The sequence below is a fragment of the Pongo pygmaeus genome, chromosome 20, assembly GCF_028885625.2.
Source record: "Pongo pygmaeus isolate AG05252 chromosome 20, NHGRI_mPonPyg2-v2.0_pri, whole genome shotgun sequence".
Taxonomy (NCBI): domain Eukaryota; kingdom Metazoa; phylum Chordata; class Mammalia; order Primates; family Hominidae; genus Pongo; species Pongo pygmaeus.
The window spans coordinates 43,594,065-43,621,670 of record NC_072393.2 but is presented as its reverse complement, the minus strand read 5'-3'; the positions used below and the strand labels follow the sequence as shown (position 1 = coordinate 43,621,670).

Genomic DNA, 27,606 nt, shown 5'->3' with positions numbered 1-27,606 from the left:
CATCCTCACTAATACCAGCTCATGCTTGTAGCCACAGCATGCTGCTGGCCACCAGGTCATGCCATGCACTGGACCAGCACCACACCAAGAACGCACAAAGAAAAGTCCCTCCCCAGGGGGCTTGTTACAAGCACCCAAAGTACACTTGGGGCTGTGGTTTAAAGACTAAGGAGGAGGCCAGGTGCGGTGGCTCACACCTCTAATCCCAGCACTTTGAGAGGTCGAGGCGGGCGGATCACCTGAGGAAAGGAGTTCGAGACCAGCCTGGCCAACATGGTGAAACCCCGTCTCTACTAAAATAGAAAAATTAGCCGGGCATGATGGCTTATGCCTCTAATCCCAGTTACTCGGGAGGCTGAGGCAGGAGAATCACTTGAACCCAGGAGGCGGAGGTTGCAGTGAGCCGAGATTGTGCCACTGCACTCCAGCCTAGGCGACAGAGTGAGACTCCATCTCAACAACAACAACAACAAAAAGACTAAGGAGAATAAGTATTAACTGCAAAAACATGCTTGCCTAAGTCGACAAACACAGGAGGTGACAAAAATAACATGTCATGACTTCGCCTCTAAGCACTCAGTCCACCCTTGCCAAATAGCACCTGGGCGAGAGGCATGTGTGGAAGGATTAGAATGATCCCACTTCTGGCCCCAGTAATTAACAAACAAACAAATCTCTCTTATCACAAGCAGGGTGGTGTCGAAACGGATCATGAAAAGCAATGATGTTAGGGGCTTTGCCCTGTCAATCTGGGTGGCCCTGGGGTTGTGGGTTTCAGTTAAGGCACCAACAGGATCAGTGTTTTTATATCCTATTGACACTGTCCCACAGTGCCCTCTGCTGGGAACGAGGGACAACACGGACCAGAAATCTTCCTTCTTCCTCCCTGGAGACCGGTGGCTTACAGTCACATTTTGGTTCTGACCACCCCATCGGCGCGCACTACTTGAAAAGCTCCTTCTGCACTGGGGACAGTAAGTGGGACACTGGCAGGTCATGAGTGGCCACCTCACTCTCCACCTGGTCACCCCACCATCACCTCCCACCTGGACAGCAGCCTCCTCCAGGTCTCCCTGCCTCTGCCCTGTCCCAGTCCATTTTTTCTACAGCTGCCTGAGTCAGATCACAGCCCTCCTCTGCTCAGAGCCTGAAAACATCTGGCATCAGCTCGTCGAGGGCAACAAATCAAGTGAGCTGTGAAAGGCACACAGTGCCACACGAGCAAGGAGTTCCAGCTGGTACAGGTTATCCCCACTCACTCCTGACTCAGATGCACTCCCCGCTTGACTCTGTGCTGGGCGGTGGGTGTACCCTTCAAGAACATTTCCTAGGAGGTTACTTGGGAGGTGGTCTGCCTGGGTTCGAATTCTAGCTTAGCTCCTCCCTAGCTGTGTGACTCTGGGCAAGTCACTTAATTTCCCTATTTCCTCACTGATAAAATGGGGATAAAAATGCCTGCCTCAAGGCATTGAAAGGATTCAAAAAGATCCATCTATAATGCTTAGCGCTGTATCTTGGGCATAGAGAGAGAGCTCAATGTGTGTTAACCATTATTATCTGTAGATGTGTGTTAAATGTTTATGTACAAAGCCACATGCATAGTTAATAGTTTTAAACATTTTGTTTCTTTCTTATTTATTTTGTTTTTGGAGACGGAGTTTCACTCTTGTTGCCCAGGCTGGAATGCAATGGTGTGATCTTGGCTCACTGCAACCTCTGCCTCCTGGGTTCAGGTGATTCTCCTGCCTCAGCCACCTGGGTAGCTGGGATTACAGGTGTGTGCCACCATGCCCAGCTAATTTTTGTATTTTTAGTAGAGACGGAGTTTTGCCATGTTGACCAGGCTGGTCTCGAACCCCTGACCTCAGGTGATCCACCTGCATAGGCCTCCCAAATTGCTGGGATTATAGGCGTGAGCTACCACGCCTGGCAATTAATTTATTTTTAATAGAGATGGGGGTCTCGCTATGTTGTCCAGGTTGGTCTCAAACTCCTGGGCTCAAGCAATCTTCCCGCCTCAGCCTCCCAAAGTGCTGGTATTACAGGTGTGAGCCACTGCACCTAGCTGAGTTTTAAATTTTTTTAACCTTAAGCAGGAAGCTACATTTTTTGCTTTTCCCCCCACTTAACAATACGCTTTGGAGACTGTTCGTTTAAACATACACATGGCCAGGCGCAGTGGCTCATGACTGTAATCTCGGCATTTTGGGAGGCCAAAGGAGGAGGGTCACCTGAGCCCAGGAGTTCAAGACCAGCCTGGGCAACAGGGTGAGATTCTGTCTCTAAAAATAAAACAAAATTATTAGCCAGGCATGGTGGTGCATGCCTGTGGTCTCAGCTACTTGGGAGGCTGAGGCAGGAGGATCGCTTGAGTCCAGGAATTCGAGGCTGCAGTGAGCCATGACTACACCATTGAACTTCAGCCCGGGGGACAGAGTGAGACTCTGTCTCAAAAATAAATAAGCAAACACACACACACACACACACAATCAGATGTACCTATTGAACAAAAACAGGGTCACACTTGCTTTCTTCACTTAATGAAACTTCCCTTTTTCTACTTTGCAAACGTATGTATTGTCTAAGTTCTTAACAATGAGTGTTTGGTACATTTTGAATAAAAAAGAAAAACCAATAAAATAAAAATCCAAATCTCTAACCCTATCAGAACTAAAGCCTGTCAAAAACTCACATGTTCTAGGCCAATGAGAACCACTGGGCCTGGGGGAGCCACACAGTTCCTGCCTGGCTGCCGTCCCCACTCCCTCCCCAGTGTCCTGGATGAGACAGTGCCAGAGAAGGGACTTGAGACAGGGCAGCCCTGGCCTGGCGCTCGTCCTGTCCAGGCTCTCTGGGGTTTGGACGAGCGGTGCCAAAGCCCAGCTCCAAGTCTGTTCCTGCCTCAGTGGGGAGCCTGGCACTGCCAATGCTCATATCCCATCTGTTGGGAGATGCGGGTCCACTCAAGACTGTCTGCTTGGTGGCCGGGGGCGGCCATCTGGGGCAGGCCGGCTGGCTTGGAAGGCAGCCCAGACCTCTCGCTCTGGCCCCTATGCCCTGGTTTACAGGACCCCAAGGCATGTGTGTGTAGATATGAGAAGGACAGAACCCCATCCATGAGCTCAATCCATGCTTCCCAGCATGGGGCTCTGACCTCCTAGGAAAGAACATCGGCTGCAACAGTGGTGCCGATCATAAACACTTCCCGTCAAGTGTCAGGCCCAGCACTGCCTGCTTGATACGTGCAACCTCACCGAGCCCACAACACAGTTCTGTAAGCTGAGAATTTCCAAGGCGGAAACTGAGGCTCCGAGAGGAAAGCAGCCATGTGCTCAAGGTTCTAGAACTGCTGAGTGGTCAAACTAGGACTCACAGGAGGTCTCTAACCCAGGGAGCATGGCTCTGCCTCAGGACCTCTGCACTGGCTGTTCGCTCTGCCTGGAATGCTCTTCTTTCAGTTGTCCACACAGCTCCCTCTCCCTTCCTTTAGGTTTACTCCAATGTTACCTTCCCAGTGATGCCTCCCTTGACCTTCCTGTTAAAAATCTAAGCACCTGGGCCGGGCGCGGTGGCTCATGCCTGTAATCCCAGCACTTTGGGAGGCTGAGGCGGGCGGATCACGAGGTCAGGAGATCGAGACCATCCTGGCTAACACAGTGAAACCCCGTATCTACTAAAAATACAAAAAATTAGCCAGGCGTGGTAGTGGGCGCCTGTAGTCCCAGCTACTTGGGAGGCTGAGGCAGGAGAATGGCGTGAACCTGGGAGGCGGAGCTTGCAGTGAGCAGAGATTGCGCCACTGCACTCCAGCCTGGGGAACAAAGCTGGACTCCATCTCAAAAAAAAAAAAAAAAAAAAAAATTCTAAGCACCTGTCACACTCATCATTCCTCCTTGCTTTGTTCCCCACCTTGTCACCATGGGAAGCACCTACAGCGTAATTTGCTAAGGTGTTCTGTGTCCTGCTGTCTCCCCCTCAAAGACCCAGTCTCACGAGCATCTTTGCTGCCTTGTTTGCTACGGTACCCTCCACGCCCAGCATAGAGTTGGGACGGGGGAACACTGAGCAAATGTCTGTGGAATGGATGGATCCCAGGCCTGTGGCTATGAGACTCAAAGGGTCCCCATGCTGTCATCAGGGATGGATCAGAGTCCCCCACGGCTAGTTCTGTAGGTGCTGGGGGTGGGAAGTGGACGGGAGCAGGTACACACTGGGAATGGCATCAAGCCAGTTTCAAACTTAGTGAACAGGAAATCACAGCAAAAAATTATATAACCCAGTATCCATGCACTAAAGTCTCATGACTCTCAGAATGTGTGACATAGTCTGGTATTTTTTTTTTTAAATATTATACTTTAGGTTCTAGGGTACATGCGCACAACGTGCAGGTTTGTTCCATAGGTATTACATGTGCCATGTTGGTTTGCTGCACCCATTAACTTGTCATTTACATTAGGTATTTCTCCTAATGCTATATAGTCTGGTATTTTTTATTTTTTAGAGACATGGGTCTCACTATGGTGCCTAGGCTGGTCTTGAACTCCAGGCTTCAAGCCATCCTTCCGTCTTAACCTCCCACCCCAAAATGCTGGGATTACAGGTGTAAGCCACCATGCCTGCCTATATATTGTATTTTCTTTTTTTTTTTGAGACAGAGTCTCACTGTGTCACCCAGCCTGGAGTGCAATGGACTGATCTTGGCTCACTGCAACCTCCACCTCTCAGGTTCAAGCGATTCTCCTGCCTCAGCCTCCTGAGAAGCTGGGATTACAGGCACCTGCTACCATGCCTAGCTAATTTTTTTTTTTTTGTATTTGTAGTAGAGACAGGGTTTCGCCATGTTGGCCAGTCTGGTCTCGAACTCCTGACCTCGGGTGATCCACCCGCCTCAGCCTCCCAAAGTGCTGGGATTACAGATGTGAGCCTCCACGCCCGGCCTATTATATTTTCATTATGAACAAAAACACAAACGCTAGCACTGAGTTGGTTGAGCTCCTAACTCATGAGTGGGTCCAGTGTGCAGTCTAAGCTGATTTAGTCAAACCCCAGAAGCAGCCGAGTGCGGTGGCCAGAACACAGGCAGGCACCCTGCCCTGCCACTTCCTGGAGGGTGCTTTGGGCAAGTCTCTTAACCTCTCTGTGCCTGTTCTGTCATCTGTAAATAAGGACAACAGTGTCATCATCCTAGAATCGTGATGATATTTAAGTGAGTTAATAGATATAAAAGGTATAGAATATTGCCTGACACACAGTATAAAGGAGATTTGCAGTAATAATAGCCTTCATAAATAAATATTTTATATATATACATGTGTATGTATATATTTTTGAGACCGAGTCTCACTCTGTCACCCAGGCTGGAGTGCAGTGGTACGATCTCGGCTCACTACAACCTCTACCTCCTGGGTTCAAGAGATTCTCATGCCTCAGCCTCCCGAGCAGCTAAGACTACAAGTGTGCGCTAACATACTCAGCTAATTTTTGTGTTTTTAGTAGAGACAGGATTTTACCATATTGGCCAGGCTGGTCTCGAACTCCAGGGCTCAAGGGACCCACCTGCCTTGGCCTCCCAAAGTGCTGGGATTACAGGTGTGAGCCGCTGCACCCGGCCTATTTATAAGTATATGACTGTAGGCGTCATTTCACCCAGCAGTTGCCCATATGTCCTAAAACAGCCAGATGCAGTGTGAGCTGTCACCTCTCATTCTGCTCTGGTGCTCATCTGGCCAGAAAGGTGGGTAGAGGGAGGAGAGGGCTGGGGAGACGGAGGCTGGTGACCACCTGTGGTTTGGCGCACATGGTTTTAGGGCTGCCTCTTCCTGGCTACTACAAAACCTCCGCGCCATCCCATTCCCCCAACTCAGTGGGAAGGTCTTGGTCAGGGGATGGGGGCCAGGGCACTCCGAGCTGCATCTGCCAGCCTGGATGAGGCCCAGGACTTGGCTGGCCCCATAATCAAAGTCCTTGGCAGCCTCAGCCTGCTAGGCTTCCACGTCTGGGCAAAGGCCAGGCCCAAGGGGCTGGGGCGATGCAGGCTGAGGGAGACCTATTTTGGAGGGCCTGCCTAGCTGGCGAATGCTCCTTTTCTGAAAGGTCTTCCTTATTTGGGTCCTCTGGACCTCTCTGTCATTTCTGCTTGCCTGGGTCCCCTCTTTTTGCTGAAGATCTGCTCTGCCTCCTCCTCCAGGGAGCTCTGGTCGAACTGTCAATCACAGTGCCTGGCCCTGCCCCTGGACCCAGGGTGGGTAACACATGCTAGACCTGGCAGTTTCCTCTACCACCCCTGATCACAGCGACTGGCTTAGGACTTGGGCTTGTGATCTAAAGCAGAGCCAGAGTTCTTCCCAGATAAATCAGTGTAAGCCTTTTTTTTTTTTTTTTTGAGATGGAGTTTTGCGTTTGTCACCTAGGCTGGAGTACAATGGCGCGATCTCAGCTCACTGCAACCTCCACCTCCCGGGTTCAAGCAATTCTCCTGTCTCAGCCTCCTGAGTAGCTGGGATTACAGGCGCCTGCCATCATGCCCAGCTAATTTTTGTATTTTTAGTAGAGACGGGGTTTTACCATGTTGGCCAGGCTGGTCTTGAACTCCTGACCTCAGGTGATCTGCCTGCCTCGGCCTCCCAAAGTGCTGGGATTACAGGCGTGAGCCACCGCGCCTGGCCAGTCTGAGCCTTTTGGATGAGAAGGTGCAAAGATGTAGATTTGAGTAGCCCATCTCCATTTTCCCATGACATGGTGAGAGCTTGTTAGTGGCAGAAGAAAATGACATTCGCGATGCAAAAAGCAGAGCCAAGCAGAGAGCTAAAGAAGCAGAGTTCTGGCGACTGCATTTGAGTCTCTAAGTCCAGCTATGCCTGAAGCTTGCCCTACTCCTAGATTTGCAGTTACACGAACCAATGAATGCTATTTCTGACTTAAGCAAGTTAGAAATAGATTTCTGTCACTTACAATTTAGAGTCCTAATAGAGCATGGGTGCCCCAACAGGCCTTCCCCACTAGCCACAGCTGACATTTAATCCAGGGGAAGGCCTCCAGCCAGGACCATGGGCTTCTCTACTCAGAATGGAAAGTGACACACTGGGAGTACCTTGAGCTGATTGGCATAACAGCAGGGCCTGTGGTTGAGAGTCCCCAGTTCCTGTCCTGCCTGAGGCTTGTTGCCTTAATTCTTTCCATTATGTAGGACACCTCATGATCCTAAAATGATCCCTTACCTTCCCTCTTATTTCTTATGCTTATTAGAGTTAATCTCTTGCAAACAGGTTTTGTAATGTTGGGCTCTGAAGTCAAGACACCCTGGACTGAAATCTTGGTCTGGCCACTGATTCACTGATCCTATAGAAATCATTTAATTTCTCTTTTTTTTTTGAGACAGAGTCTCACTCTGTCACCCAGGCTGGCAGGCTGGAGTGCAGTGGCATAATCTCAGCTCACTGCAGCCTCTGCCTCGCAGGTTCAAGCAATTCACCTGGCTCAGTCTCCCCAATAGCTGGGATTACAGGCACGTGCCACCACACCTGGCTAATTGGTATTTTTGGTAGAGATGGGGTTTCGCCATGTTGGTCAGGCTGGTCTTGAACTCCTGACCTCAAGTGAGCCACCTGCCAAGCTTCCCAAAGCGCTGGGATTACAGGCGCATGCCACCATGCCCGGCTAATTTGTTTTTTTGGTAGAGATGGGGTTTCGCCATGTTGGTCAGGCTGGTCTTGAACTCCTGACCTCAAGTGAGCCACCCGCCAAGCTTCCCAAAGTGCTGGGATTACAGACGTCAGTCAGTCACTGTGCCTGGCCAGAAGTCATTTAAATTCTGAGTCTTAGTTTCCTCCTCTGTGAGATGGAGAGACTAACAGGATTGCTCTCCTGGGGTTGTTGAGAGGATTCCATGAGATGAAGCCAGGAAAGCGTTTGCCCCCAGAACCTGGCTCGAGATGCGAGTGGCTATGATTTCTTTAATAAGAACGAGAGTGATGGGACCTACCTCACGGGTCCGGAAGATGATCCTGTACTGGTACTGAGGTCCATGCTCCTTGTGGTCTTCCAGCTTCTCCCGCTTAATGCTCACAGCCACTGGCCCCAGCTTCTCATCCACACCGAAGTAATTGGCATGTTCTAAGAAGGAACAGCAGGCGAGTTCAGGCTCAGCTGTCTGGGAAGGAGGGGCCCTGATGCCCAGCAGGCCTGCAGATAGGGTGACCAGGCAGGGTTCTGTGCAATCTGTGGGATGCTGGTCACGCAAACCTCATGCCTCGTCACAGACACCCCCAGTGGAGAAACTGTAAGAGGCAAAAGCCCACCTTACTGTACCACCTCTGCCAAGCCACAGAACTTTTCTAAGCCTCAGCGCTCTCATCTGAAAAAACGGGACCTTGATGCCACCCACAATTCAGAGAGCTGATGTGAAGGCAAAATGAAGCTACAAATATGAAACGCTTAGTACAGCGCATGGCATGCCATCAACCCAGCATCACTGTGATTAATCCCGTGTTTGCAAATGGTTCACTTGGTTTAACTGCTGATTAGCCCTTGTGAAACTGTTAAGTAAGATTCTAGTCTAGAGAGCCTCCTCACAACTGGGCTCTGCCGCTTAACAGATGTCTGGCCCCAGCCAAGTCGCTAGATAGCGTTTTCAGCCATAAAGTAAAGTTAAAGGTGGACCCAGCCTTCAGCACCATGCCAGGCACATAGTACACACATGATGAGTGTTGGAAACGACCAGCCCCAGTCGTTGGCACCTGTCAGGGACCACGATAGGGGCCCCTAGGCATCGCCTTTATCTCACCATGTTTCTTTACCTAGGTAACTTCAACACTGCTTTTTTTTTTTTTTTTTTGAGACTGTTGCCCAGGCTGGAGGGCAGTGGTGCGGTCTCGGCTCACTGCAAGATCCGCCTCCCGGGTTCACACCATTCTCCTGCCTCAGCCTCCCGAGTAGCTGGGACTACAGGCACCCGCCACCACGCCCGGCTAATTTTTTATAATTTTGGTAGAGACGAGGTTTCACTGTGTTAGCCATGATGGTCTCGATCTCCTGACCTTGTGATCTGCCCGCCTTGGCCTCCCAAAGTGCTGGGATTACAGGCCTGAGCCACCGTGCCCGGCCAACACTGCTCTTTTTTCCCTTAGGGTAACAGAGGCTTTAGCCAGTCATGGGGCACGCCTCCTGCTCCCTCCTCTACCTGACAGCTGCCTCCTCTTTTTTTCTAAAACATGCTGCTATCTTATAACCCTTCCAGGCAAATAGTTCTTCCCGATGTATAACCCAAGTATCTCATGCTTGTGTGGGTATCCGCCAGTGGTCTGTCTTGATCCAAGTCCACAAAGTTAGCATGTACCCACCACCGGAAATTGTACTGGTACACTGAATGTTTAACTGGTAGTTCTTGTTCTCATGAGATGCTCTTGGCAAATCAAAGGCTAATCTAAGGGCAAAATACTGTGTGTTAATTAATGCCCCCGATCAGAATAGCATCTGCAGGGGGTTCAACAATCTCTAGCTGATCAGAGAATGGAATAAACATTGTACTCTACAGATCACAGATACCAGCTTATTCCTGAAGCAGCTACAGGGGTTGTTGCTTTTCCCATCAATACATATCTAGCTCCTTGCAAATCCTAGCATATAGTAGGCACTCAATAAACACTGACCAATGACTAATTTATTTACTAGCTTTGACAAAGATTCTTTGCTTGGCCAAACTTTAGTCAGGCTTTGGAATCTTCTCCTAGGCCCATCTGTGTACCTCCTTGTAAAATCCAGTTTTAACAAAGAACCCTGCGCTAAGTCAGTTTAGCAAGAACCTTGCCCCCCAGCCTTATCCTCAGTATCCGGACATCTTCAACATCTGATCAAGCTCTTCATCTTCCACCATCCAAAGGTGATGTCTGATCATCCTGGCGTGTCATCAGCAAGATTAGGTTGGTTTAACCAGAATCCTCCTTACCTCTGACATTTCTTCTTAGTAATTTCTTCCATGCACTGACCCCCATCCTGCTTCTTGGCTATAAATTCCCACTTGACTACGCTGTATTCAGAGTTCAGCCCAATCTCTCTTCCCGACTGCCAGACTCCGCTGCAGTGGTCCCTATGCCTACTGTGATGGTTCTGAATAAATTCTTTACTGTGCTTTAACAAATATTATTGAAGAGTTTTTGTTTTTTGAGACAGGGTATTGCTCTGTCACTCAGGCTGGAGTGCAGTGGTGCAATCATGGCTCACTGCAACCTCTGCCTCTAGGGCTGAAGTGATCCTCCCATCTCAGCCTCCACAACAGTTGGGACTACAGACATGCACCACCACACCTGGCTAAATTTTTAACCTTTTTTTGAGGTCTCATTATGTTGCCCAGGCTGGTCTCTAACTCCTGGGGGCAAGTAATGATCCTACCTCCGCCTCCGAAAGTGCTGTAATTACACTTTCAGGGAGCCCTTGGGCTTGGCCAGAGTATTTTTTTCTTTAACAGCTTTCAGGGCTACAAAGAAATTTTTAAAAAGAAAATGGCTTTTTTTTTTTTTTTTAAGCTCCATGATGAGTACTTCCTACCAGCCTAACAAAGAACTAAGTATTTTAATATATAATCGTATTTGATCTTTATTTGATCCACATTCCTTTCATGTACGTATTTGTACATGTAGGTTGAAAAGAATGTGTTCTTTGTTGGTTAGGTACAAAGTTAATACATATACAGTGTAAAAATCAAGTTTTCATTAGGTTATCTAAATCCTCTAAATCCTTATTTTTCAGCTACTAGATTCTGTCAACTTCAGAGGGATAATCTGTGCACTTCTCCCGCTATGGTTGTGAATTTTTCCACTTCTCCCCATAGCGTTTTTGTTTGTTTGTTTTGGTTGAGGGGACAGAGTCTCACTCTGTCGCCCAGGCTGGATTGAGATGGTGCAATCTAGGCTCACTGCAACCTCTGCCTCCCAGCTTCAAGCGATTCTCCTGCCTCAGCCTCCGAAGTAGCTGGGATTACAGGCACCTGCCACCACGCCCAGCTAATTTTTGTATTTTTTAGTGGAGACAGGGTCTCACCATGCTGGCCAGGCTGGTCTTGAACTCCTGACCTCAGGTGATCTGCCCGCCTCGGGCCTCCCAAAGTGCTGGGATTACAGGCGTGAGCCAATGCACTCAGCCAGCCTGATCCATTTTTTAAATCTGTGTACCCCTAAACCAAGTTGCCAGGTATACAAAGGTTCACAACTACCAGGATTTCTTGGCGAACTTTAAGAAACATGAAATGGCCTTTTTAATTCCTCTAAAAGGTGCTTTCAGCCTTTAAATCTATTTCATGTGATACTGACATTGCCTCATTGGCTTTTTCCTTGTAAGCAACTGTCTGGAACTTCTTTTTTTTTTTTGAGATGGAGTCTCGCTTTGTTGCCCAGGCTGGAGCGCAGTGGCTGCAAGCTCCGCCTCCCGGGTTCACGCCATTCTTCTGCCTCAGCCTCCCGAGTAGCTGGGACTACAGGCGCCCACCACCACGCCCAGCTAATTTTTTGTATTTTTAGTAGAGACGGGGTTTCACCGTGTTAGCCAGGATGGTCTCGATCTCCTGACCTTGTTATCCACGCGCCTCAGCCTCCCAAAGTGCTGGGATTACAAGGGTGAGCCACCGTGCCGGGCCTGGAACTTCTTTTTTATCCCTTTCTTTTCAATCTCTGTGTCATTTTGTTTGTGCACGTGATATTGATATAATCATCTTCGTCACGCAGTCTGAAGGGTAAAACGTATCACGTGGATCAGCTATGGAACAGATACCCCAAACCGAGGGCTGTCTGACTCCAAGTTGGAGCTCCAGTGTCCTGTGGGATGACTTAACTGACATTTGTTATGTTTGATAAGGAAATTACTTTAAATATTTTTAAAAACTAGTTGCTGTGAGCCGGGCGCGGTCGCTCACGCCTGTAATCCCAACACTTTGGGAGGCCGAGGTGGGTGGATCACCTGAGGTCAGGAGTTCGAGACCAACCTGGCCAACATGGAGAAACCCTGTCTCTACTAAAACTACAAAAATTAGCTGGGCATGATAGCGAGCGCCTGTAATCCCAGCTACTCAGGAGGCTGAGGCAGGAGAATCGCGTGAACCCAGGAGGCAGAGGCTGCAGTGAGCTGAGATTGCGCCACTGCACTCCAGCCTGGGCAAGGCGACAGAGCGAGACTGCCTCAAAAAAAAAAAAAGAAAAAAGAAAAAACAAAAAACAAAAAAAAAAACCTAGTTGCTGTGGAGTACTAGCTGCTAGTACTTCTTCTCCTTTTTTCTTTCTTTCTTTTTTTTTTTTTTTAAGAAAAACCCTCTATTCTTGGAAAATAAAAACTTTGTTTAGCTAAAAACCTACGTTTCTCAGCCTCTTTTGCACACAGGTGTGGCCAATAAGTGGAAGTCGCTGGACTGGGCTTCTGAGAAAGCTCTTTAATGCATTTATGCTGGAGGCTGCAATTTTTTGAATTTTTCCATGAGTAAAAATTCAGACCCTGGCAATGTCCTTGAGCAGTAGGCTATAACTCCCACATGCTTAGCATTCCAATAATGAAACACTAGGCATAAAGGCATAAGGGGGTTGACTTGACAAGAGGTCTGCCTTTTTGTCCTTACCCTTTCCTCTTTTTCTCTGCCTGGAAACACAGATGTGATGGCTGGCACTCCAGCAGCCATCTTGGTGTGGGGCAGTGGGGGATCATGCCATGCACTAAGGCTGACGTTCTAGTGATGCTGAAGACTGACCATACCAGCCCTGGGCTGCTGAACTCTGGATTTTTTCACAGGAGAGTCCCTTCTATATTGTTTAAGCCTGTTACTAGCAGTTACAAGCAATTCTGAATTTTTTTTTTTTTTTTTTTTGGAGACAGAGTCTCACTCTGTCACCCAGGCTGGAGTGCAGTGGCATGATCTCGGCCCACCGCAACATCTGCCTCCTGGGTTCAAGCGATTCTCCTACCTCAGCCTCCCAAGTAGCTGGGATTACAGCCACACGTCACCACGCCCGACTAATTTTTTTGTATTTTTAGTAGAGATGCGGTTTCACCATGTTGGCCAAGCTGGTCTTGAACTCCTGACCTCAAGTGATCCGCCTGCCTCAGCCTCCCAAAGTGCTGGGATGACAGGCTTGAGCCACCGCGCCTGGCAGTTCCAAGACTTTTGTATTCGCTGCTCTGTTCTGGGAACACTGTCTGCAATTTGCACATGGTGACTTCAGCTTGGTACTCAAACCGCACCTGCCTCGGAGGCCCTCTCTGACCATCCCCCACTGAGATCTGCCCCCACCCTCTGACACTCCATTTCCTTCTTCCCCGCTTTACTCTTTTCCACTGCATTTAGCACCCTATAATCCCTTGTGTATTTTTTGTATTTATCCTGTTCTATTGTTCGCGTTACCCATGAAAACATTAAAAGTGCTAAGAAGACAGAATATTTGTTTTAAGCTGGTTGATACTACCTCCCCAGGCTCTAGAGAGTGCCTGGCACTGAGCTGTCCCCAAGCCCATATGTGCTGAGTAAATGCAGAGCTGTATCCTGTAGCTCAAGGTTTATGGAGTGCGGCTGTGTCAGACACAGGGCTGAGGCCCGGGTGGCTCTGCTCACCGGATCCTCACAGCCCTCCACAAGGGAGGTCTCTGTTCCTGCCACATCCTCAGCGCCAGAGCAGGGCCTGGCACAGAGTGAATGAATGAGTAGTGGGGGTCTCGGAGACAAGCCTCGGCCCACCCAACCTTCCCACCCACACGCCATCCGTTACCTTTGCCCACGAAGTAATCCTGGTAGTAGCGGGCGCCCAGGTCCACATGCTCGATGCTGTACTGCCGGGGCCGACTCTGCGTCCGCTGCTGCTCCTTGGGCACTTCCAGCACCGAGATGCTGGCGTTGGTGCGGTAGGCGCTCAGGGCGGGCTCTGCCAGGTGGCCCTCGCCAATGCTCGGGGAGCCCACGGAAGCCCGGGAGAAGCTCACGTTGCGCTCACACTCGCCCCCGATCTCATTGCGGAAGTGCGGGCAGCTGAGCAGCAGGTCGTTGCTGTTGTCATCGCCGAGGTCCTGCTCCAAGTTCTCCTTGCAGTTTAGGTCCTCCGTGCTGGTGAAGGCCGGGTCCAGGCCTCCGAGGCTGTGGGCCCGAGAGGCCGTGAGGGAGGCCATGGCCGAGGCGGCGGAAGCCGCCGAAGCACCCGTGGTGGTGTTCCGCCGCTGCGACACCGACACCCTGTTGGCGGCCGCCTCGTTGAGGTCGAACAGCATGCTCTGCACGTCGAAGTGGGCGAAGCTCTTCTGACACACCCACGGCCTGCTGGCTTCCGGGGGGCTCCGGCCCTCGTCGGCCTCCCCCGGGGAACGCCCAGCCTCCCCCTCGGGTTTGCTGCTCCTTAGCTTCCGAAAGATGGACGAGTCCACCGTGTCCCCGCCGCCGAAGCCCCGCGCAGGTTTCTTCCGGGCCTTCTCCTTCTCCTTTGTGGGCTGCAGCGGCAGGAGGCTGTCCTTGGCGGGCTGCCCGTTGTGGGAGTCCCCCTTGGCTCCGCCGCCGCCCCCCATGAGGTGTGGGCCAGGATCTGCCCGGAGGAGCTCGGTGAGGGCCTGGCAGCCCCGGGCGTCGGGCTGCTCGCTGCGGAACTCGTTCAGGATGTCGAAGAAGCTCTGCTCGGGCATGCCCTGCACGTCGATGGACGAGGTGCTCCCATACTCGCGGAAAAGGGGCAGCGCCCCCGTGTGCCGGGTCCCCCGCGGCTCCCCCGCGTCCTCCGCGTCACACTCGCTGAGGGTGATCTCGCTGCTGCTGCGGTGCCGAAGGGGGAGGAAGGCCCTGCCGGGGGACCGGGGCCACCCGTCCTGGAACTCCACGTCTTTGGACCTTCTCCTGGAGAGTCGGTAGAAGGCTTTGGACCCTGAGGAAGCCGGGGTGCTGGTGGGGGGCTGTCCGTTCTGTATGCTCCTCATGGAATGGGCCATCTTGGTGGCCTTTGTGCTATCTGTGTCCTGGGAGGGGCTTGGGTTGCTGTGCTCTCTCAGGGCCTCCCGCTTGGGCGGCCAGTCGGCCACCCTTGCGCGCACGCCCATCTTGGGCATTAAGGGAGTGGTGGGGCTGGGGCGGGTGCTGGCGGTGGCGGTGGCGGTGGCCGGGCTCTCGCCAAGAGGCTGGGACATGCTGCCATTCTGGGCCCAGAATCCCAAGGGAGCGTAGTCCCCTGTGTGTGGCCCAGGGAGGACATCGCCCGCCCTGGCGCCACAGCTGGCTGCCAGGTCCACACCATCGCTGGGGATGGCCCGATAGGTGGTCATAGTCCACGGGCACTGGAGTGCTGCTGGCCCGGTACGCTGTGGTGTCACTCTATGGGGTCCCCCAACCCTCAGCCATTATTAAGGGCTGCCAGGCCCAGGATGAAGGATGCTGGGCCCTGAAACCTGACAGGAAGGTTGTGAGCCTGTGGAGTCCAGTTCTCCACCATCGCTGTGCACAGCTGAGCCAGGACAACCTCAGGAGGCAGGTGCTGTCCTGGGGGCTCCAGACCGAGTGGCTCAGTAGCGCAGAGCAGGCAGTAGCTGTGGTCGACGGCCAGCTGGAGGCCGCAAGGATGTTGTCCTCGCCATGCTGAAATGGGAGAAAAGGAAAATGTGAGCTGCAATGGCCGTGTTACTGCTCCCAGAAAGTGGGACATGTGACTTTTCTTGACAGCCTTACTCATTAAAAAAACCTTATTATGGAAATTTGCAAACATACTCAAAAGCAGAGAGGAGACTGAGTCACCCATCAGCTCCAACAACCACTATTTCCCATTCCCATTTCATCTATTCACCCAGCCTTGTGACCTTCTTTGTTTCTGATAGAATGTTTTAGAGTAAACCCCAGACATCAGGTCATATTTTTTTTTTTTTTTTTTTTTTTTTGAGACAGAGTCTCGCTCCGTCACCCACGCTGGAGTGCAGTGGCACGTGCTTGGCTCATTGCAACATCCACCTCGAGGGTTCGAATGATTCTCCTGCCTCAGCCTCCCAAGTAGCTGGAATTCCAGCATGCGCTACCGTGCCCGGCTAATTTTTTGTATTTTTAGTAGAGACGGGGTCGTCATATTGGCCAAACTGGTCTCGAACTCCTGGCCTCAGGCAATCCCCGCCCGCCTCAGCCTCCCAAAGTGCTGGGATTACAGGCATGAGCCACCATACCTGGCCAGACATCAGGTCATTTCACCCATAAATACTTTAGCTTGTATCTCTAGTAGATAAGGTTTTAAAAAAAAATCACTACAATAACATTATCATACTCATCTAAATTAACAAGAATTCTTTAATGTCATGCACTACCCTGCCTGTATTACATTTCCCGTCATTGTCTCACAGGTGTCTTTTGTGAGCTGGTTTGTTCGAAATCATCCTCTGCTTATGCAGGTATTTTCTTAAGTCTCCTCTACAATGGCCACCTTCCTTTATTTTGATGCTCTTTACTTGTTGAAGGAAAGGGGTCACCTGTCCTGTGGATTTCCCCACTTTCAGGATCCCTGTGGTGCCACTTAACATGTTCCTCTGCCCCCTGTATTTCCTGTGAACTGGGCTTCATGCAGAGGCCAGACTATTGTCCATCTGCTCTGTTGTTTGCTCAGCCCAGCTACTCTGCCAGAAAGGAAGTGAAAATGACAGATGAGTCAACATGAGCACCAGTGGAGTTTGGGGAGGAAAGCCGCAGAAGGAATGTCTCTAGAAATCCATGTGGTTACTGCAGACTATGATTGGGAAAATCAGAGCCCATCACTTTTTCACTGAGATCTCCCCAGTGACTACTTACTGCATTAAAACACCATCCAAACTCCTTCCCCTGCTCCACAAGCCTCACAGGATCTGGCTCCGATGTCTCGCCTCATCCCTGACTAAGCTCTGATCATAATGGCCTTCTTTTCTGTTCTGATGCACCAAACCTTATCCAGGATATCTGATATGCTTCCTCAGTCCTTCCTGGGGCTGGTTCCTTCCTGGGGCTGGTTCCTTCCCATGATGTCAGTTCTTCCATGGAGACTTCCAGCTGGGAGCAGTGGCTCACGCCTGTAATCCCAGCACTTTGGGAGGCCAAGGCGGGTGGATCACTTGAGCCCAGCAGCTCAAGACCAGCCTGGCCAACATGGCGAAACCCCACTTCTACTAAAAATATAAAAATTAGCCGGGCATGGTAGCATATGCCTGTAGTCCCAGCTACTCAGGGGGCTGAGGTAAAAGGATCGCTCGAACCCGGGAGGTTGAGATTGCATGAGCCACGATCACGCCACTGCACTCCAGCCTGGGCAACAAAGCGAGATCCTGTCTCAAAAAAAAAAAAAAAATCCCAAAAAACAAAAACAAAAACAAAAACAAAAACCTTCCCAAATCACCCTATAGAAACAGAGAAGCCTGGTCTTCTGGAAGCCTTTCTTAATTACCCACTCTACTTTCTTCCAATTTTTCTTAGCAGTTGTTCATTCTGTCTCCTGGCTAGGTCCACCACTCAAATGTTGGCTCCAGAACGGCAGGGATGTCTGTGTTGTTCACTGATGCATCCCCAGTGCCTACAACAGTTGAGACGGAGTCTCGCTCTATTGCCCAGGCTGGAGTACAGTGGCACAATCTCAGCTCACTGCAAACTCCGCCTCCTGGGTTCACGCCATTCTCCTGCCTCAGCCTCCCGAGTAGCTGGGACTACAGGTGCCTGCCACCACACCTGGCTAATTTTTTTGTATTTTTAGTAGAGACAGGGTTTCACCGTGTTAGCCAGGATGGTCTCGATCTCCTGACCTCGTGATCCGCCTGCCTCGGCCTCCCAAAGTGCTGGGATTACAGGCATGAGCCACCTAGAACATCCAGGACGTTTGTTCAGTATTATACATATGAGTGAACAGATGGCCTCTGCCTCATTGGAGGTGTAAGTACCTCCTGATTTGTAGCCTCCTGGGGAAAGGAGTCTGTGCTTCTGTCCAGCACATAAAACACCCTGTGGGGTCACTTCCCTTTGTCTCCACCTTGAACTTCTAGACGATGAAAATCCTGCTGGAGAGGAAGGGGAAAGTGGGTTGCCGTCTGTGATGGAAGCTGTTGACTGCCCAGCAGCCGTGCCTGTTCCCTCCTGCCAACGGAACTGATTTTGCTCAGGGCAGTAGAGTGCTGCTTTGGGCCACGCACTTGGCTCAAGGTGACCTCTAACTTTTCTTTCCCTGAGAATCTAGAGCTGGATGCAGCTGTTCTTGATCAACGGCTACTAGAGCTTCCTGTGTGAGAAAGTAGCAGGCCTATTCTGCATGTATGTGTCTGTGTGTGTGTGCGTGTCTGTGTGTGTGTGCGTGTCTGTGTGTGTGTGCATGTCTGTGTGCGTCTCTGTGTGTGTGTGTCTGTGTGTGTGCATGTCTGTGTGTGTGCATGTCTGTGTGCGTCTCTGTGTGTGTGTGTCTGTGTGTGTGCATGTCTGTGTGTGTGCATGTCTGTGTGTGTGTGCGTGTGTGTGCGTGCGTGCATGTATGTGCATGTGTAGGGGAGGCTTTTCCTAATTTATGCCCAGAGTTATAGAGCGAACTGGCAGAGATCACAAGGGAAGCTCAAAGCAGATTCAAGGAGCAAATAGCAAGGGGAGCCTGAAGCCTCTGAAAAAGTGAGCACCAGAAGAGGGCAGGTGGGTAGTGGGGAGCAAGGGGGAGCCCCTCTTCCTGGTGCCCCACGAGAACATCAACGATCCTGAAGACGTTGCCGGGAGGCAGCACAGGGATGGGCTAAAGAAGAGAGAGGAAGCTGGAAAACCCACAGGGTCGAGTTGCCTAAGAGAGACAGGAGAGAGGCCAAGAGGAGCCTGCACTGACCTGGATGGCAGGGCATCTTCTGACAACCGAGGCTTGCGGGAGTATGGATGTCAGATCATCTGATTTTCCAAGAGAAATCAGAAATCTAGAGTTGCATGCAACATTTCCCAATTGGAAAAGCAAAAATATTGGCCAGGCGCAGTGGCTCATGCCTATAACCCCAGCACTTTGGGAGGCCGAGGCAGGCAGATCACCCGAGGTCAGGAGTTCAAGAACAGCCTGGCTAACATGGTGAAACCCCGTCTCTACTAAAAATACAGAAGTTAGCTGGGCATGGTGGCGCACACCTGTAGTCCCAGCTACTCGGGAGGCTGAGGCAAGAGAATTGCTTGAACCCAGGAGGTGGAGGTTGCAGTGAGCCGAGATTGCGCCACTGCACTCCAGCCTAGGCGACAGAGTGAGACTCCATCTCAAAAAAAAAAAAAAAAAAGAAAAAAGAAAAAACAAGAGAGACAACAAACTATCATGCAGAGATGATTGGAAGAATTTTCAAAAAACTAATAGTGCTTGCCTCTGTGTGTCTATCCCCACCACTCCCAGGCCCTTCCTCTGCTCCATTTTTCTCCTTAGCACTTATGAACAGGCTTACTTCTTTTTCTTACTCATTTTTTTATTATTTTTTTTAGAGACACGGTCTTTCTCTGTTGTCAAGGCTGGAGTGCAGTGGTATAATCATAGCTCACTATAGCCTCAAACTCCAGGGCTCAAGTGATCCTCCTGCCTCAGCCTTCTGAGTAGCTAGGACTACAGATGCATGTCACCATGCCCAGCTAATTTTTAAATTTTTGGTAGAGGTGGGGTCTCAGTATGTTGCCCAAGCTGGTCTCAAACTCCTGGGCTCAAGTGATCTTCCCACCTCAGCCTCCCAATGTACTGGGATTACAGGTGTGAGGCACCGTGCCCAGCCTCCTCAATGATTTTCTCACTGGCATCCAGGAACTCATCTGCTGCCTCTGGTCGGCAGAAGCTGCTTCTCCTGCCATCTTGACATTTTTTAAGCCATACTCTTTCTAAAATTATCAAACCATCCTTTGCTGGCATTAAATTCCCCAGCTTGAGATCCTCCTTCTTCCTTTTGCTTTAGGTTGCCATGTAATGACTTCACTTTTTCTCGAAGCAAATTACAATCTATAGGTATGCCTTATAGCAATCCTGTAGCCACACAGAAGCTGCATTTGCAACACGAGATAAAAATATATTTTGTAAACAGTGCAAGGTTTTTGTGCCTGCTGGCATAGATGCAGCGACAGCTTCATGAATTTCCTTTTCATTTTTTACGATGGTCCTCACACTGGATTCATTTATCTGGAAATGGCGGGCAACTGCAGCTGCAGACCTCCATCGATGGCACATATCAAGCAATTGCATATTTTCTTGTAATGTTATGACTTTTCTCTGCTTCTTGGGACAACTTCCAGCATCACTAGTGGCACTTTGTACGGGTCCCCTGAGGTTATTCAGGGCTTACGGTATTGCACTAAACACGATGAAAACTAGGTGAGAACCTCTAGGGATCATTTTTTACTGCGATTTGCAATTTGCTGGAGAGACAAACTGCTCATGCAGAGATGATGAGTGTCACACGGTGTTTCAAACGGATACTCATAACACTTGAGCTCACCGCAGTAGCAACAGGAGGTGGTCGTGAAACTATGACGGTAGTGCAGTGTGTGCTGCAGTTAATTTCATGCAGTTATGATTTAATTGTGCATATTTACGTTTGTTTACATTTCTCTTGGCTTGGCAATGTGTTTGTGTGTAAGTTTTGATAAACTTTAACTTTTTAGAATGCATTTGTGTATATTTTATGGTAGCAAATGATAAAATAGACTAATGCACACATATTTTATGTATTCATGACATACCTAACATTTTATTTTTATTCATTTATTTATTTATTTACTTATTATTTATTTATTTTTTTGAGACAGAGTCTTGCTCTGTCGCCCAGGCTGGAGTGCAGTGGTGCAATCTCAGCTCACTGCAAGCTCCGCCTCCTGGGTTCACACCATTCTCCTGCCTCAGCCTCTGGAGTAGCTGGGACTACAGGCGCCTGACACCATGCCCAGCTAATATTTTTTGTATTTTCAGTAGAGACGGGGTTTCACCATGTTAGGATGGTCTCGATCTCCTGAACTTGTGATCCGCCTGCCTCGGCTTCCCAAAGTGCTGGGGTAACAGGCGTGAGCCACCGTGCCTGGCCTTAACATTTTCTTTTTTAAAAAATATTTTTAGGCTATGTGGTTCACCTGCAAGATCTTTTCTTTTCTGTTTCTTTTTCTTTTTCTTTTTTTTTTTTTTGAGACAGAGTGTTGCTCTGTCACCCAGGCTGGAGTACAGTGGCACAATCTCGGCTCACTGCAATCTCTGCTTCCCAGGATCAAGTGATTCTCCTGCCTCAGCCTCCTGAGTAGCTGGGATTACAGGTGCACACCACCATGCCCGGCCAATTTTTGTATTTTTAGTAGAGACAGGGTTTTACCATGTTGGCAAGGCTGGCTCAAACTCCGGGCCTCAAGTGATCCGCCAGCCTTGGCCTCCCAAAATGCTGGGATTACAGGCGTGAACTACCACACCCACCCCTGCAAGTTCTTTTCAAATAGTTGCAAATCTCTTTTTTTTTCTGAGATGGAGTATCACTCTGTTGCCCAGGCTGGAGTGCAGTGGCGCCATCTCAGCCCACTGCAACCTCTGCCTGCCGGGTTCAAGCGATTCTCCTGCCTCAGCCTCCTGAGTAGCTGGGATTACAGGCATGTGCCACCACGCCCAGCTAATTTTGCATCTTTTGTAGAGACGGGGTTTCTCCATGTTGGGCAGGCTGGTCTTGAACTCCCAACCTCAGGTGATCTGCCCGCCTCGGCCTCCCAAAGTGCTAGGATTACAGGCGTGAGCCACCGTGCCCAGTAAATAGTTGCAAATTTCTAAACAATTTTCCAATATATTTATTGAAAAAAATTCATGTATACATAGATCCACGCAGTTCCAACCCATGTTGTTCAAGGGTAAAATGCACTTCCTAAGAACATTAACAATGAAAACCTCAATGAAGCCGGGCACAGGGTCTCATGCCTGTAATACCCACACTTTGGGAGGCTGAGGCGGGAGGACTGTTTGCACCCAGGAGTTTGACACCAGCCTGGGCATTACAGTGAAACCCCATCTCTACAAAAAATTTTAAAACTTAGCCAGGCGTGGTGGCATATGCCTGTAGTTCCAGCTATTTGGGAGGCCCAGGCTGCAGTGAGCTGTGATTGTGCCACTGCACTCCAGCCCAAGTGATAGAGCAAGACTCTATCTCAAAAAACAAACAACAACAACAACAACAAAACACCACATACACACACACAATGAGGGTACACAAAATAAGTATGTGTGGGTCACACTTCGGCAGGGGTTGCTGGTTTGCCAGAGAAAAGTACAATTACTTTATCTGTGGTGTTTATTGTCTCCACTCTAAACTGTCAGTTACAGAATGGCAAGACTGTTTGCTTGAGAGCCTGAACCCCGCCCCACACTCCGCTGTGCAGGGCACCAGATCCCAGGTCAAGCTGGGATGATGGCCCGCCTGAGGGTGCTGCCTGTCCTCTGCAGCCCAGCCTGTGTTGTGGCTCTGCCTTCAGAGTGCGGAGTGCAGAGGGAGGATTAGTCCTTTGAGGCCACACTTAGGCTGGTTGGGAAAACCAGTGGCCCAGATGCGACCCTGACTTGCTTATGCAAGCACCTCCCAACAGATGGGCTTTGCTGATGGCATTTGTTTCCAGCTCAGTCAGAAACCCTCAATCCATTCTGCTCCCTTCTGTGCACACACACAATGTTCTTGCAGGCCTTGGTCTCTCTGCACAAATCTCTTCTCCTAGCAGCTGCAGCCGAGTCTTCTTGTGACATTCAGAGGCTGAGTGGCACCCGCAGCCTCTGGGACTCGGAGGGTGCACACTGGTCTCTTTCCAGCTGTCTTCTACTGAGCTCCTCCTTCCTAAAAGCACCTGGACCTTCCCGATGGGGAACCCCCGTGATGAGAGAAGCACAGCACAGGCAGGAACCAGACTGCCTCCTGGGCTCAATCCTGGTGTGCCATGGACGGGTTATGGAAATAGTGACTCGGTTTTGATCTGTAAAACAGGTATAATACCACCTGCTCTTACTACAGTTCTGTTGTGTATCTTTGGCAGGAGTGCTTCCCCTTTCCCTCCAATTACAGAAGCACAGTTGGAGTGGGCGCAGGACGTGGGCTTGGTCGGCCCAGGGTTCTCTCCTAGGACTCCGTGCGAGGTTTCTAAGAGCATGTGAGGCTGGAAAGTGTCCTTGCAGGGGCAGGGACAGTGGACCTGGCTTCTCCTGTGCAGTGACTTTTGCTGGGGACCCCTGGTTTCTTCCCTCCAGGGCTTCCTTGGCTCCTCCCTGTTTTCTAAGAATGCTCCTCTGGCCTCCTGTTCATTCTGTACATCCTCAATGAATTGTGATTTGGCCACAGAGTGCCAAGCGTGGCTTCTGCTGCTGGCATCAGAGGACCCTGAGTGACACACGGTGCTGTGTGAAGGAGGGCAGCTGGGGAACTGTATATGGGGAAAACTAGGGCAGCCTGGGAGACAGCAGCAAAATGAGGAGTGAGTGGCAGTGGGAGAGAGTCAGTTGGGATGCGTTTGGCTGCAAGTAACGGAAGACTAGCCAACGGTGGTTTGCACAGTGAAGACATTTAGTCATCTCATGTCACCAGGAGGCCAGATATGGCGGCTCCAGGCCTGGTGGGAAAGCTGGATGGCGATGTGAAGCACATCCCCCCATTCCCTCTGTCTCCCTCATGTGCTGGCTTGCTGCATCATGGTCACAAGCTGGTGGCCACAGCCACACTTCCCACTAAAGGGGAAAGATAGGGATGGTGAGGGCACCGGTCTGACCCTAATCAGGAAGGAGAATCTTTCCCAGAACATTCCCCTTGCTGCAATCCTTTCTTTTATGTCCCACCGGCTAGAATGTGGATACACGGCCACTCCGTTTGCAAGGGAAGCTGGGAGAGCCAAAATCTGTAGCCATCCTGACTGCCTCTGGGCCAGTGGGGACTTATCAGGGTCTGTTAGAAGAGCAGGCAACCAATGGTGTATCTGTGGGTGTGAACGCTCCCAGACTGCCCCTGTGACAAGCAGGCAAGCACCACACGGCCTTGGTGTCTTGGCTCCAAAAGGCCCAACTCTGTGAGAGCTGCAATGTCTGCCAGAAGCTCACAGCACACAGCATAGGGAAACACAAGAGCCCTGCAATGTGGACAGTTGTGGTTTACTTTCCCTGTCGCCAGGACTCCTTTTTCCAACAGTCCAGACTTCCCTTTGGGAGCCTCCCCTCTCCAGTGGCCACCCAATGGGCTAGAGGTGGGGCTCCTTCCCCAGCTCTGAAGCAACCCATGTGGCCTGATCAGAACCAGTGAGACCGTGATGTCTTTACCAGGAGTGCTGGAGCTGAAGGCTGTGCTTTTCCCTTTAACCCTAAGTCTGAGAAGATGGGAGGGATGGAGTCGCTGCAGCTGTCTCGTAACCATGGGAGAAGAACTATCTGTGAAGGGGACTGGGAGTTAGAATCTGGGGCTGTAGTCATCATTTGAGTCTCTGCATCAAGTTGGACACAAAGTCAGCCCTATTCCATTTCCCACCACTGGACATTATATTTATAAAACAAAACAACAATGAAAACATACACAAAAGCCAGTATCTACAACAGCAACTACCATGAATAGAATCCTTCTATGGCCCAGGTCCTTTCCTGAGCACTTCACGCCTGTCAATTGTTATGTGTTAACCCTTTCAACAACCCCATGAGGTGGGTATCATTATTACCTCCATTTTACAGACGAGGAAAGTGAGGAGCAGACAGAGGAAGTAATGTGCCCAAAGCCACATGGCTATGAGTTGACACAGTGGGGACTCAACCCCAGCCCCTTCATACCTCAAGTCAGACAGTCCTGAGTTCAAGCACCAGCCTTCCCTGCAATCACAGGCAGCGTCTGGACCTCTGCAATTCTCATTTAAATGTGTGCCGCCAATGCGGAAAGCATCTCCAGCTCCCACTGCTCTTCTGAGTTCCAAACTCACCTACCCACCTGATTACTTGACATCACCACTTACACATCTCACTGCATTGCAACTGAACATTCCCAACCTGAACTCTTGATTGCTCCCCATCCACAAAATGTGTTCCTTCTTGGGACAGGCGGGATGAGGTAAGCTATGCTGCAGTAACAAATGACCCCAGATGCTCAGGGGCTTTCACAACTGAGGCTTGGTTCTTGCTCACACTGCCTGTCCACCACAGGCTGGCTGAGAGCCCTGCTCATGCCAACTTCACTCCCAGCAGACAAAGCAGCCCTTACCTGGGACCCTGCTGATCGCAAAGGAGGGAGACAGGGTTGAACCACGCACTCCAGCCTGGTAGCACAGTGAGACCCTGTCTCTAAAAAAATTCTTTTCTAAATAAATATCTGATCGGGCACGGTGGCTCATGCCTGTAATCCCAGCACTTTGGGAGGCCGAGGTGGGCGAATCACCTGAGGTCAGAAGTTTGAGATCAGCCTGGCCAATATGGTAAAACCCCGTGTCCACTAAAAATATGAAAAAATTAGCTAGGCATGGTGGTGCATGCCTGTAGTCCCAGCTACTTGGGAGGCTGAGGCAACAGAATCGCTTGAACCTGGGAGGTGGAGGTGGCAGTGAGCTGAGATCACGCCACTGTACTCCAGCCTGGGCAATAAAGTGAGACTCTGTCACTAGACAGATAGGTAGGCAGCTAGGTAGGTAGGTAGGCAGGCAGATAGATTAGATAGATAGATTAGATAGATTAGATAGACAGATAGATAGATAGATAGATAGATAGATAGATAGATAGATAGATGGATAGATAAAATAGCATAACTATTGAATGACTGGATGGATGACAACCTCACTCAGGACCAGGGAGCACTGGCTCAGTCGGGATCTGTGACCCAAGGCAAACAGGGCCTGCTTGGTGCCCGAGTGTGTCCTTCCCTGGGAAGCAGCACAGCCAAGAAGCTGAAAGCAATGCTTGGAGATAGCATGTAGGGGGGGGATGGGCTGTCCTTTCACAGGCCTTTGATTAGAGGTGGAGGGACCCCCTGGGTATTCAGGGCTGCCCTGACGTGCTCCAAGCATCTCCCTCTCATGGAAACATGATCCAGTCACGGCCATAGAGGCTCAGTGGGGCTCAAGCACTCCGGAGGGCTCAGGGATGTGGCATCAAGTCCGAGGGTTCCTCTCTAAGGCCCAGGTGGAATAAGGACTCCTCCAGGCATGCATCCAGTGACTCAGCAGTTTCTGGGCACATACAAGTCATTTATTTATCCAGGAAGAACTAGTTAGTCCTTAAAATGCATCCATTCATCCATTCACTCACACAACAAACACCTACCATGTTCTTATAAATCCCTCAAAAAAGTTCTTCCAGCCAACAAAGCCCTAAAAACATATTCATTTATTCACCATTTCCCAGTCATGTATAACTCATTCATTCATTCTACAAACACCAAACACTCGAAATCCATTCATTTACTCAATCTATTTCTACTACACGCCACTGCTGTGGGTGCTAAAGAAAATCTCTGAGCAGGACAGACTGTGCCCCTGCTCTCATGAATGGACCTCCAGTAGAGAAGCGCCAGAGAAATAAGACAGAATTTCCAAAGGTGGCCAGCATTGTAAAGGTCATAAAATGTCTGGGCGCAGTGGTTCATGTGTGTTATCACAGCACTATGGGAGGCTGAGGTGGAAGGATCGCTTGAGCCCAGGAGGTCAAGGCTGCAAGTGAGCTGTGATCACGCCACTGCACTCCAGCCTGAGTGACAGAGCAAGACCCTGTCTCAAAAATGAATAGATAGATAGATAGATAGATAGATAGATAAATAGATAGATAGATAGGACTGAAGATCACTCTAGTTGGGAGGGGGTCAGGAAGACTCCTTGAAGGGTGGTGTCTAAACCAGGATCTGCAAGAAGAGAGGGTACCTGCCGTGGATGAGCAGGGAAGCTGGAAACAGCCAGTATCCAAGGCCAGATGGGGATGCTCGGGGGACTGGTTCTCCCTGCCGGCATACAATAGAGGTACCAGAGAAGCTTTATAAAAATATAGGTGTCTGGGCCAGGCATGGTAGCTCGTGCCTGTAATCCCAGCACTTTGGGAGGCCAAGGCAGGCGGATCACTTGAGGTCAGGAGTTCAAGACTAGCCTGGCCAACATGGTAAAACCCCATCTCTACTAAAAATACAAAAAAAAAAAAAAAAAAAAAAAAAAAAAAAATTAACCAGGTATAGTGGCACGTGCCTGTAGTCCCAGCTACTTGGGAGGCTGAGGCAGGAGAATCGCTTGAACCCAGGAGGTGGAGGTTGCAGTAAGCCGAGATCACACCACTGCACTCCAGCCTGGGAGACAGAGCAAGACTCTGTCTCATAAAAATAAAAAATAAAAAAATATATATAGGTATCTGTCCACACCCTACTCCCAGAGATTCTGAATCAGCTGGTTGGGGTGGGGCGCAGGCCTGAGTGCCTCTTAAAAGCTCGGCAGCTGATTCTACTATGCAGTCTTAGGTGAGGACAGAAGGAACAGAGAGAGCAGAGAGAAGAGGGTCTGCCTCCGAGCTCGGAGAGGCTGTACATCCAAGTGGGCAGGCGGGTGATGGGAGCCAGGACATGAGCTACAGCAGGCCCAGCAGGGAGGCTGGAGCGCAGGTGTGGTTGGGGAGGACCAACTGTCAACAGGGGTGGACACTGCTGAAAGAGTCACGTATGGTGGCAGTTATAGGTATGAAGGGCACTGGT

The 27,606-nt window shown here is 50.2% G+C and overlaps 1 protein-coding gene across 7 annotated transcripts in view; it reads right to left on the bottom strand.

Annotated features, from left to right (window-relative positions):
- Positions 1-27,606, bottom strand: part of SIPA1L3 (signal induced proliferation associated 1 like 3) — a 300,743-nt gene that overhangs the window by 111,238 nt on the left and 161,899 nt on the right. For all 7 annotated transcript variants that reach the window (XM_054462531.2, XM_063657662.1, XM_054462535.2 and 4 more), the window contains 2 exons: positions 13,737-15,574; positions 7,982-8,112 (listed from right to left, as the gene is read on the bottom strand). In XM_054462531.2, the coding sequence (XP_054318506.2) occupies positions 7,982-8,112; positions 13,737-15,264 (1,659 nt within the window). In that variant the 5' untranslated portion in view covers positions 15,265-15,574. The remainder of the gene's footprint in view (positions 1-7,981; positions 8,113-13,736; positions 15,575-27,606) is intronic.